The sequence below is a fragment of the Carassius auratus genome, chromosome 25 (assembly GCF_003368295.1).
Source record: "Carassius auratus strain Wakin chromosome 25, ASM336829v1, whole genome shotgun sequence".
NCBI classification, from domain to species: Eukaryota; Metazoa; Chordata; class Actinopteri; order Cypriniformes; family Cyprinidae; genus Carassius; species Carassius auratus.
Window position 1 is genome coordinate 14,852,255 of NC_039267.1, and position 13,356 is coordinate 14,865,610.

Consider the following 13,356-nt stretch of genomic DNA (forward strand, 5'->3'; position numbering starts at 1 on the left):
ACAGTTTCTGAATGATATATATATTTATTGTATATATTAATATATATTATTCATAGTGAAAGTTAAAATATATATTTCTCTTATAATTATATGCATTTATGTCTATGTATATCTATATATATATATATATATATATATATATATATATATATATATATATATATATATATATATATATATATGCATAATTATTCTACAGAATTTAATAAATTTAATAAGGCTCAAATAAACATTAAATAAAAAACATGCTCGTTATAAAAGGCATTGTATGTATAAAATCCATTTGAATGTGTTTTAAAAAAAAAAAAAAAAAAAAAAAAAAAGATTTATGTTATTTAACCTTTTGACTATTACTTCATTTATTAGATTTTAATTAGGGTCACCTTTGAGATCAGACTTGCCCAAAATTGTCTTATGAGTGTTTTCTACACTTAAAATATAATTTTCCTCCGTATTAAAAATTAATGCCGATCCTTAATTCAAAAGCAGTAAATCACTTCTATGAGTAAATGCACCACTGGATGATTTTGCACTCCCAGTCACTCTTCTCATAACTCAATGCTTTGCTATTTAGTGGTCTATCAAAGGTCTCCAGTGATTTAGACTATGATTGAGAACCCTCAAGTGCTGTCTGAAAGGCCTGAGTACCACTTCACAGAAGAGGGAACAGATGGAAAAATGAGAAATGGGATTACGCCAGTTAAAAGACTAGATGTGATTTAAAATGTAAACTTTCAACATAATCCTCCAAGGACTATTTAACCACTTCTTTTAGGCTGGTTTAAGTGGATGACGGGACTGTATTTAAATACACATAAAAAATATTTATATATACATTAAAAAACAAGTGCAGCCATAATAAGACAATTTGTAAGCATTCTTGCACAAATATAAGGGTTTTTTCACCTGCACTTGGCTGCAGATGTGAAAGATACAATGTAAGAGTTTCAGACCTACAGGTTTTGCTTGCCTCATCATTTAAAAGTGAGCTTTCTGTTCTCAGCAGAACAATCTTGATTATTATTAAATAATGTTTAGCTAATGCGAAAGATCACGTTTACATCCAAATGATAATTAATCCACGTAAAAAGGAACGATAGCTATGAATAGCTTCAATCTGGATTCAGGCAGATTTCCTTAATGAAATGTATTTGTGAGTCTTTTAGTGCATGTGGAAGTGATGTCTTCCTGCAAACAACTGATATAGTTCACTCTAGATTTGTATGTTGTTACATAAAAGCATATTTTACAAAACACTATGAAATAAAAGTAGGATTCTAATGTATTGTGACTATATTTTGCGCAGCTAAAGATCAGAACTGAAATTCTGCTTGAATTTATGTAGAAACAGACCTTTTAGACTTCATCTTAAACACAATTTGTGTTAGACAGCTCAAATGACAAATTCAGTGTGTTACCTGCATTTGGCTGCAGATGTAAAATATACATTGTACATATTGTAAATTATTATAAGATAAGCTGTACTCTTAGCAGAGTGTGTTAAATGGCAGATTGATGTTTGGGTATGAAAAAGTGACTACAGTCTAATCGTTTTATCCCATTGTAACATCATAAAAATCTCACTAGTGCCCTGTAGAGTATCTGATATCCAGCAGACAGTGTTCAGCACAATTTTCAGTCTAGTATGAAATAAACGGAAGGTCAAGGGGTCAGAGGGTAAAGGCTATTGCCCCAGCATTCTCGCCTGTAGGATACACAGCCATCTTGGATCTGCGAGGAGAGGGTAAATTAATGCGGTTAGTCAATTCCTTTTTCACCATAAAAAACATTGCACAACGGGGTTTGCTTCGCATATGCAGGGCCAAATGAACATTTGCAGCTTTGTGCACATATCCAAGCAGATATTTAGTTGCTGAATGAATGCATTGACACGTTTGCACGCCTTTACTGCTTTCTGTTTTTGTTCGAGGCCAGAGTTAGCCGACTAGCGCTGAGCGCTAACAAAAACAGACAGCTTAAACACAGGCCTAAACCATTTAAACAGATAGATACATGTATTATACACGTCTAGACATCTGTTACAAAACGAAAGCACCAAGACTAATACAGATCTAATGTTCCCGGGTGTTTTGGATTCCATAAAAATTGTTATTTATGCCGAAAATGTCTTATTTGTAGTTAGCAGCTAACGAGACAGCTAACTAGCTTACACAAATAAGAACATTTTGCGACTTGCCATTATTCATTTTATTTATGTCTCTCTGTAATTGTTTCCGTAACATCCCAACATCTAGCGATCAGTTTTAATATGATTAATAACGTCGCGGTTACATGGAAACGTGAGTATGTATCAAGTATCTGGCTAGTAATTGTTTTTCACGGATTTAGTTGGTGAATTAAGCTGTTTCTGCGTTTGTCGTCAGTTGTCAGTTTGGAAAGTGATATTTATTTGTTTTCCAAACGTACGGCAAATATCAGCTTTGTTTTGAAAAGACGAATAAATTATTTATTTAACAACGTTCCGCAATAGTAGGTCGAAATGTCCTAGTAGCATTAGACAGTCCGCTAAAGTACATTTAAGTTTAATCTCATACCTCCTAATTGTACGATTTAGGAGTAAAGTGTGTTGACATAGCCTGTATTTTTTATTTTTTTATAATGCACTTAAATCAACATATAGCCTTGGGTCTTGTTCTGCAGTGGTAATTCATAATTTATTACAAGTTGTGCTGTAGAGAAGCACTTGTTAATGATATGTCCACTAGACGTGCAGACAGATAATCTGGGATGATTTGGGGTCAGGAATTAAATATCTTGGTTTTAACCGTCTCCTCTCTTCTGTAGGTGACAAACGGAATGTTCAGTGCAACGAGAAAGAAGTTTGGGGAGGGGGTCGAAAGTGACTACCCTGATGAAATATACTATAGCCAGACGTCAATGTTCCCGCATCGATCGGAGAAAGACGTATGTCCATACCAGATCATTCTGTTGGTTATGATCATTGTGTTAAATCCTTTTGTTGGCTGGAGGTCTGATAGCATGATGCATTTTCAAAATCATAACTCCAGTCTTCAGTGCCACATGATCCTTCAGAAACATTTTAATATGCTGATTTGCTGTTCAGGAAACATTTATTATTATTATTTATTATTATTATAAATATTTAAAACAGTTTTAAGCTTTTCTGGGGGGGGGGGGGGGTTATAGACATTAGTACTTTTATTCAGCAAGGATGCTTTAAATTGATCAAAAGTACTAAAGACATTTCTAATGTTAGAGAAGAGTTCTATTTCAGATAAATGTTGTTCTTCTGAACTGTCCATTCATTAAAGAATCCTGAAGAAATTATACTCTGCTGTTTTCAACTTTATAATAAGCAAATCAGAATATAATAATGTGTTCTGAAAGATCATGTGACTGGAGTTATGATGGTAAAACAATCAGCTTTGATATTACAGGAATAAAAAACATTTTAAAATACATTCAGATAGAAAGCAGTTCTTTTAAATAGTAAAGTATTTCACAATATTATGGTTCAAATAAATGCAAAAAAACATAAATCTTAACTACAATACAATCTTAACTTCTCCCACAATAGGATAGCATGCATGCAAAGTAAAAAAAAAATGCTTTTGTTTTATTAAAATATGCATTTAATATCACCTAATTTTCCAGCAATTCTCAAAAGATTCTTTCAATGCAGTTCTAAGATCTTTCTAAGCCCTACTCTGCTCTGATTGGTCAGGTGGCCCAGTCTGCTGTGATTTGTCTAAACATATGATTCTAAACATTGCTGATGATTACATTACTGCGGCTGTTTTTAATGCATTCAAGTGAAGTCAGAATGGTCATATTTCTGAGCTCTGCACACGAGCACCAACATAAAGTCATAATTTCCAGATTCCAGACTTGGGAGCGTGTCCAAGAATTATGGTGGAAACATTTATGTCGTAATTATGAATGTTGATGGTACATATTGGTGCAGAAGGCATTTTGTGAAAACACTACACTTTAGCCGTTTTATGAAGAGAACTGAACTTATGACGAACTTAATTTCCTGTCATTCTAAATGGCAGCATTACAGTGATAAAATACACAGATGAAGCAAATACATTTATGTATATCATTTCTTCAAAAAAAGTGCCTTTCGTTTGTCAGTAAGTGAAATTGAGAGAAATGAGTGAGAAATAAACAATACTGTTCAAAAGATTTTAATATTTTGCTTCAGCAAGAATACATTAAATTGATCCAATTGTCAGTAAAGACCTTTATAAGGTTACAAAAGATTATTTCAAATAAATGCGGTTCTTTTAAACGTTCTATTCATACAATAATCCCGAAAAAATTGTAGCACAGTTTCTACGAAAATATACAGCAGCACAACTGTTTTCAAGATTTATAAAAATAAAAAGTGTTTCTTAAGCAGTAAATCGGCCTATTAGAATGATTTCTGATGGACAATGAAGAAAATTAAGCTTTGCCCTCTCAGGAAAAAAAATGACATTCTTAAATCTATTCAAATAGAAAATGTTTATTTTAAATTGTAATAATATTTAATAATAGTACTGTGCTTTTGATCAAATAAATGCTGACATAAAAGCATTAAAATACTTCATTCGAAAACATGAAAAGCTCTTACCGACCGCAAACTTTTGAACTGTATTATGGATGTAAATATGTATGTATTTAAACATAAATGTTTCATGTAATGTTAAAAACATGCAAATTCAAAAAAGATGTTCTAACTTCTCTCGGTTTTCAGATGCTGCCATCTCCCTCGCCGTCATCGTCAGGTCAATTGTCACAACTTGGTGCGAGTTTGTATGGTCCGCAAAGTGAGTTCAAGTCTTCAGTACGGCTTATAGCAATGAAAAATCATGTACTTTGATTCTGAGCAACAACTGATCAGTGTTTCTTTCCTGACTGATTTTGTAGGTGCACTAGGTTTCTCAATAAGGGGCATGAGCAACAACAACCCTCAACTGAACCGGAATTTAACACAAGGCACTCAGTTACCGAGCCATAGCACTCCGACAACAGGCGTCCCAACAATGTCCCTCCACACACCACCTTCGCCGAACAGGTGCCCCATCTCCTCTGCTTGATTTATGTTGATTTATGATGTGATCTGTTAAATCCCGGCCTTGCTGCTGTTCCGCAGGGGCATCCTGCCTATGAACACCAGGAACATGATGAGTTCGCAGGTAGGGCAGGGCATGGGCATGAGCGGCAGGACCAACAGCATGGGCAGCTCTGGCCTGGGTAGCCCTAACCGCAGCTCTCCCAGCATTATCTGCATGCCCAAGCAGCAGCCAGCACGCCAGCCATTCACCATCAACAGGTAAGAATGGTTACATGAGAGATTGCGATAGCAAACAGCTTGCTTTAAGGCTTTTTAGGACTGTCAATTGAACAGGTGTACTACTTAAAAATTATTATTATTAGGGATGCGACAACACAGTTAGCCCAGGGTTCAATACATAACTCCTTTTGAATCATTTTGAAAATACCTATTTTGTATAAAGCAGAAACACGCCGTTTTAGTGCATGTCTCTTTAAATGCAAATGAGCTGCTGCTCCCGCTTCTTTTTCCAGATTAGGACTGTGCCTTTACAGCTTGTACCTCAGATATTCTGCAAAAAGCGTTTGTTTGGTTTTGTCTGTCATGCTGAAATCATGCATTTTAAACTATATTAGTTTAAACTTCTGATATACGGTTTTCTGAGTGCACACATCCGAAGCAGGCGCACAGAAAGCTGCTGCTAATGTCAGTACTAAACTAGGCTCTCTTCTTGTGCTTAAACTGTCAAATACAGACAAGTTTATGTTAAAATCGCACATGAGTTACAAAAACTGTCAGTTATGTCAACTGGATGAATGTAAACAGCTGGGAAAGAAATAGCATGTTTATATTAGATCTGTGTGGCAGCTGCAGCAGAGTAATATACAGTAAATAAATCAATAAATCCACTGCTCTCTTGTCTCCTCTGAGGCTTTGACTCTTAATAGTGTTCAGTGCTCATCTGTGCAGCCAAAGACGGAACAGTTTGTCTATTGTCTATTTAAAATCTATTTTGAGAGAAGTAATATTTTTCATATTTTTACCCAAAATAGGATGGATTGGCCATTATCGCACTATAAACACATGTAATGTCTGTTTCATTAGTACTGGAAGTAGGATTGCCGCGATAGACGGTGTTGACGGTGACACCGGTGTTAACCCGCAACACCGGACATGTGACTTGTCCACCGTGGCACCGACCCCCACTTGATTTTTTTATAGTAATAAAAATAATTAAGTTCATTAAAAGAACACATTACAATTAAAAACTGAATGCGGCTGCTCAATGCAGCGTGCTGAACGATAGTTGCATCACAGATCAGATTTCATTTCTCCAGTGAGGAGAGCTGACTGACTAGACGATGGCGAATGATTTCGTTTCCAAACAAAATGCTTTTGCTGCTGTTTGGCAATATTTTGTATTTTGAAAAGTCTATTGACTTTTGCCATTTATCATATTTTAATCACCTTATTTTAAGGTGATTTTGGAAGTTTTTTTTTTTTTTAAACATTTGTTTGTTATTTAATTGGTTGCACATTGTTTGCTGATTTCTACTTCATTTAAACTTTGAGTCATTTATTTATTTTATTTGACATCAAGGTGTATGCTGTGCCTCCAAGCTTTCTTACTCATTTTGCTAATAAACATTCTACATTTCTTATTTATTTGGTTATATACTATACATTTATACTTAGCCCATTACAGTTTTGTATACCTATCTAAACTTTATGTAAGTTATTTGTTATTTTCTATTAGGCAAAGCCTGCTCTATAGCGTGGTGTATTTTTATTTCTTTTGTTAATAAATGTTCTATGTTTTAGAAATAGTCTAAAGTGAGTTTGACGTTGTATTTTGTTGTTGTATTCAAACAATTGCCGCTGACCTGCGTTAATTTAAAGGTGAAAGTAATGCGCATGGTACTTTTAAGCTATTTTAAAGTGAGGAAAAGAGGGAAAATTCAAACGAACTGAAAACTAACAATTGCTTTACGCCGAATTGCTGCTATTTGAAAGTGAAAGCAGAATGCACACACCCTTTTACAAGCTATTTAAAAGCGAAGGAAAGCAAGGAAAAGAGGAAACGCTCCACCCCGCAGTGATATGGGCATTAGCGGTGACACACGATGATTAACCGGTGGGAAAATTTCCTCACTGTCACAACCCACGCCTGACTCAAGAGTGTACTGTGTTCAGCTCAAGATTCTCCAAAATGGCACTACGGTGATGTGGAGAGACACATAGGAGACAAATTGTTGAATAAAGTTGTTATTTTGGTTTTATTTGCGTACAAAAATTATTCTCGTGGCTTCATTACGTTAAGGTTGAACCACTAATGGCGGATGGACTATTCTAACGATGCTTTTGATAATTTTCTGGACTGTGACAGTGTAAATTACTTGGCAGTCAATGGGACAGTCACATGCATCCTGGTTTTCATCCAAAATATCTTAAATTGTGTTCTGAAAATGAACAAAGCTTTTATGGGTTTGGAAAAACATGGGGGGTTAAGTGATTGACAAAATGTAAATTTTCAGGGGGAGTATCCCTTTAATATGGACACTGACTACGTTTACATGCAGCCAATAACCCGTTCAAAACCGGGATATTAGCAATAACCCGGTCGCGCACGGCCATGTAAACACCGGCAAAAACCCGGATATGCTCATATTATAATCATATTATACCTGGGGTACCCCTTTTCTAACCCGAATATTTGGTCTTGTAAATGCGTTTCGGCATATCCCCATCAAAATGTGTGTTCTGCGCATGTTCTATTCGCAAGGAATCTTGGTCTTTTGAGTCTTTGGATACAGGAAGAAGAATCGGAAACGTCCAGACGCTAACCGTGCGTCGCCGTTTACATCGGGATATTGGCGACTGATTACACATTCCATGTATACAGGAGTAACTCTCTCTGCTCACGCATGTAAACGGGTTATCCCGAATGTTTCAGAAACCCAAATAGTGACCTTAACCTGACCATAACCCGAATTTTAACAGCTTGTAAACGTAATCATAGACATTCAGCCATCAGTGGCTACGTTTACATGCAACCAGATAATCTATTTGTAATCGGATTGATGGCTCAATCCGGCTGAAAAGCCTTCATGTAAACACCTTCATCGATCTGTTTGAGAAATGGATAAATATTAATTCTGCTGTTTAAAACAAATATATAAATCGTGTAGGAGAGTGGTTATGTGCAAACAGTGAGAAACGCTACTTTCTGTGCAGTGTGCGCATGTTTAAAAAAAAAAAAATCACAAGTCTGCAACAAATGTCATAGAAAACCAAAAAGCTTTAAAATGCATTTATGTGATTAAAAATGAATGAAAGTATCGACCCCAAACTTTTTTTATATTTTTGTTTACAGTTTGAATATATTTTAAAATGCATAATGTGAAATTTGATATTTATATCAAAATGGGGCAGCGTTCATGGGGCAGCGTTATTGTTGATATGTACAATGAAAGCTTGTTTGACGACAACTGTCATCAATACACTTGTTTTGCTTATTGCTGAAAGATGATGTTAAAAAGTGGCTTCTCCTAATCTTAAACACATATATATGTGTATTTTAATTAACTTTCACCTTAGGCCAAGATAAGGCCAATCAAGACTGATTAAGACTGACCTTAACAAAGGGGTCAAATCCTCATGTGTGTCGTTGTAGTATGTCAGGATTTGGAATGGGCCGGAGCCAGGGGTTTGGCATGAACTCCTTATCCAATAACATCTTCAACGGGACAGGTGAGTGCTGTGTGGAGCATGCTTCGTGATGATACACCATGTCAGGAACCGTGACGCCTAAATTGTTCTCTGGAAAGAAAATCACTCAACCTCATATTATTCTTTCTGCTATCGTGGTAGATGGGAGTGAAAATGTGACAGGAATAGACCTCTCAGAATTCCCAGCACTTGCAGACAGAAGTCGGAGGGAGGGAAACGGCAACCCTACACCGTTGCATAATCCGCTGGCTGGAAGGGCACCCTATGGTACGAGTTCATTTTACACAGTCGCATTACTTCGCTGAAACTGAAACCCTCTTAGTCTTTAAGACTAAGCACACTTCTCCTTCAATGGAAGATTTGTTGTGAATGCATGACAAGGTCAGGGGTTTTATTCCCACCCAGTAACCCTCAAATCTTCATTAAAATGTTTCTCCCCGTAGTTGGTATGGTCACAAAGCCATCGAACGAGCAGTCGCAGGACTTTTCCATTCACAACGAAGACTTCCCAGCCCTGCCCGGGCCCAACTACAAGGACCCGACGTTGAGCACGGATGAAAGCAAATCAGTCAGTATTGCCTGAATTTGATCTTTCATAAGCTTCAGGGAGAGATTGCATAAATAACATGTCATTGTTTTTCAGGATGGGTAAGGATGCGCGGCTGTTAAAGCTTAAGTGATGCCGTCCAGTGCTGTGACTGTGATTGCTTGAGCTTTTACTGATTGTTGTGGCCTCCGCTGTCTCCACAGAGCTTGAACTCTTCAGGAAAGGGCAGCTCAAGTGTAGATGGACCCAAGTTTCCCGGCGATAAGACATCATCAGCACAGAATAACAACCAGCAAAAGAAGGGGATCCAGGTGTTGCCTGATGGTGAGGCTCTCCAGCAACATGCGCCAACGTATTTCAAACAACCCCCAAAGTGTATCGGAAAATATTTAATAATAATAATTCCAAGCCCATGAGAAGTAATAGAAGTCATTAACATCTTAAATCATGATTAAATGATGGACATTTCTATTATAAATGAAAATTATTCACAACATTTGTCATTTTCTAAAACCAAATATAATTTTTAAAGTACAAATTATTTACATTTAAATGTTAATCAATTGTAAAATTAAAATAACTCCATGCATAACTCAGTCATAAAAATAGTGTATATTGTGACAAAAATGAGTGTATACAGGCCCATATGTACGATTGTGTATATATTTTTTTATTATATATACTTGTAGCTATGTTCAGTTATTCAAAATTCTAGTGTAGTTATATTTTAATATTTAATCTGACTAGATACAGAATTATTTTTTATTATTTGGATGCTATATTTTTAACTTTTTTAATTTTAATATTTTGAGTTTTTTTTTTTTTTGTAGTTAAAGTATTAGGATTTTGTTTATTTAACTAATATGTCTATATGGTTTTCATTCATTTTATTTCATTAGTTTTAGTTATCTTAGTGAAAGTGTGCAATAAAATATTGCTAAAATAAGTGTAAGTTTTGTTTTTATTTCCGTTTGTTTATTTTATTTCAAGTAACACAAACTGTTTTATGTTTTATGGTTTTAGTTAACTATAATAACACTAACTGGAATTTGCCCTTTGCTAGAAAAACAAAAACAAATATAAAAATCTCTGTCTGCTGAAAAATTCATAAAAATGAATTGATCAAAAGATGTAGCAACAGTGTCCATTGGACAATCTCAATCAAGCTTGACATTTATTCACATCTTTTATAGGCAAGGTAACAAACATTCCCTTAGGAATGGTGACAGATCAGTTTGGAATGATTGGACTCCTGACATTCATCCGTGCAGCTGAGACAGACCCTGGGATGGTTCACCTGGCTTTAGGAAGTGACCTAACAACGCTAGGACTCAACCTCAACTCTCCAGAGTAAGATACTCTCTTGTTCCAGATATTGATATCTAGTCAATTTTCTCTTTTCGTATACACATTCATTTTATTTTGGTTTGTAGGAATCTGTATCCTAAGTTTGCATCTCCCTGGGCTTCAGCTCCATGTCGACCACAAGACATTGGTAAGAGTTCGTTTGACGTAACCTGTAGATTTGACCAATTCATTTTGGCTCTTCAGTAATAAATGCAATTGTTTTTTAGACTTCCATGTTCCCTCAGAGTACTTAACCAACATTCACATAAGGGACAAGGTGAGGTGACGAAGACTTCAGTAAAACTGCATTGAAATTCTCATATGTGGATGCTGCTAACCTTATAATGTACTCTGTACAGCTGGCTGCAATAAAACTGGGACGATACGGTGAAGACCTGCTGTTTTACCTCTACTACATGAACGGAGGAGACCTCTTACAACTCCTCGCTGCTGTTGAGCTGTACGTCCCGCAGATTACGTAACTCCAGGACTCTTTTTGCTAATAATCAACCATGGGTGGAAGTTTAGGGGTTAAATTGAACATTTGTTGATTGCAGCTTCAACCGGGACTGGCGGTACCATAAAGAGGAGAGGGTTTGGATCACAAGAGCACCTGGCATGGAGCCCACGCTAAAGACCAACACCTACGAGAGAGGAACATACTACTTCTTTGATTGTCATAACTGGAGGAAGGTTGCTAAGGTAAAGATACTGAATTCAGGGTCCTTTTCCTCCAACTTTCTTGTTTATAAAGCTACAGACGCTTGTTGATAGTCACAGAATGGAATGACCGTTATAATAATGACACAATGTCTGTAATAGTGGTGACCAATGGGAATTTTAAAATATGATAATCTCTGTATAACATTTAAAAATATAAGTATTTATTATAATTTAGACTTTTTTTGCATCAAGTATTATGGATTAGACTTTTTATACATATGTTACAAAAATAAAAATGTCAAATGTTTAATTTATATTATAAATTTGATATTATAAAATGTTTTAAATGTTAATTTTTTTTTAATTAGATCTCTCTCTCTCTCTCCCTCTATCTATCTATCTATATATATCTATATATATATATATATATATATATATATATATAATATGAGATGTATAATAAAATAATACATTTAATATATTTTTTAAATCATTCATAAATATTTGCTAAAAATTAATATTATTAGACCGATATCGGAATCGGCCGATAATAGCTTTAAATGTAGATATCGGCATCGGCCCGATATGAAAAAATTATGCCGGTATGTCTTGCCGAGAAGAATACGTTAAGTCGCTTGTGCTCACGGTGTGCTAGTGATTAGATCACTTCAGACATGTGGCTCATTCTTGAAGCAGTTTTGCCTGAATGGTGATTAGATTCACTGTTTTGGATCGCTGCATTTAAACTCAGAATGCACATGCAGAATGACGTGCTCGGTGGGTGATAGAATCAACAGTAATAGCACTTATGACACGGCTCTGTGGAATACTTGATTCTGATTGGTCAGTCGTGTAATTCTGCGGTATGTTATCCCTGGATACCAACTGGTAAAAGCTAATAACACCGGCTCATCCGGGTAACAGCAGTCGGCGCTGTACTCTTGCTTGAACTAAAGCTTTGCTTCTTTGTTTAGCTAATAAATTATAAAAACTCGATTCAAAATGGTGTACAATTATTTAATTATGTCATCCTGGTATCGCGGACTCGCTCTCATTGCATACAAATGCAGCTGCTGCCATTTTGCTATGATTGTTTTTTATGCTGTAATGGATTATAAGAGAACTAACAAACTGGTAAGGTTTTAAAACATTTTTGTCTTAATTATCTTATTGTCTTAATTATTTTGTGGTGAAATTTTGTGTAATACGTGGTTTGACTGCACCGTTTCCCTTAAATGTCCGTCTAGTTTGACAAAATACAAAATATATATATACAAAATATATACAAAATATATCCGCCAATATCTAATATTATGCAGCTCTAGTAAATATATAATGTCATCACTATACTTAACGTTCAAGGGAAGTGTATGTTGTATACATGCAAGTGAACATCAGTTTTGTGCTTTTTCTCTGGTCTCTCAGGAGTTTCATCTGGAATACGACAAGCTAGAGGAACGGCCTCATGTGCCAACCACCTTTAATTACAATCCGGCCCAGCAGGCCTTCTGAAGCGGAGTCCGTCAGCGCCCGTGAGCTCTAGGAGCGACCGGCAACAGACAGACCTGCCTGACCACAAAAAACCTGGTTTTATTCCTCAACTTCTGGACTAGGACTGCGGGAGGGGGAGGGGGGTGGCGGCGGTCTCCACCTTAAAAACTGGGGGGAGGGGCCCTGCCTTACAAATAATGTGCTGCCCGAACACAAAAGTTCTATATATTTTCATTCTGTTTTTAAATTCCCCCATTATGTTTTTTTTCTTCTCCCTCCATCTCATTTGAGCAGGGTCAATGTTTTGTTTACTCCTCTGATGGAAAGCCCCTTTTGGTGTTTGCCTGGAGTCTTTGAAGTTGCAGTACAGCACACAAACACATCCATTGGTATTCAAGAGAAAAAAACGCAGCTCGCGCTTTGTTTTCCGAAGCGCGCTGCGTAAACAAACAGGACAGACACAAAGACAAATCCAATACATGTGAATACACAAGGGCAAAAGAAAATGCAATGTTCATTGTTGCACTATTTAGTAATAAAAGAACACAAAAATTGT

The 13,356-nt window shown here is 36.0% G+C and overlaps 1 protein-coding gene across 1 annotated transcript; it reads left to right on the top strand.

The window, feature by feature from the left end:
• The first annotated feature begins 1,652 nt into the window (after positions 1-1,652).
• Positions 1,653-13,355, top strand: cnot2 (CCR4-NOT transcription complex, subunit 2). Its single transcript, XM_026202867.1, has 15 exons — positions 1,653-1,757; positions 2,806-2,925; positions 4,724-4,796; positions 4,897-5,044; positions 5,123-5,302; positions 8,697-8,773; positions 8,894-9,019; positions 9,196-9,320; positions 9,503-9,623; positions 10,493-10,649; positions 10,733-10,794; positions 10,874-10,923; positions 11,006-11,106; positions 11,204-11,348; positions 12,735-13,355. Exons 2-15 carry the CDS (start codon positions 2,818-2,820, stop codon positions 12,819-12,821), a joined length of 1,560 nt encoding a protein of 519 aa, XP_026058652.1. The 5' UTR covers positions 1,653-1,757; positions 2,806-2,817; the 3' UTR covers positions 12,822-13,355.
• Position 13,356: the final 1 nt, after the last annotated feature.

Excerpts from the sequence above, each read along its gene's own strand:
- cnot2 (XM_026202867.1), top strand. The coding sequence starts at position 2,818 with ATGTTCAGTGCAACGAGAAAGAAGTTTGGGGAGGGGGTCGAAAGTGAC. Across the intron at positions 4,797-4,896 it reads GAGTTTGTATGGTCCGCAAA|GTGCACTAGGTTTCTCAATA; the intron begins GTGAGTTCAAGT and ends CTGATTTTGTAG. Across the intron at positions 9,624-10,492 it reads GATCCAGGTGTTGCCTGATG|GCAAGGTAACAAACATTCCC; the intron begins GTGAGGCTCTCC and ends CATCTTTTATAG.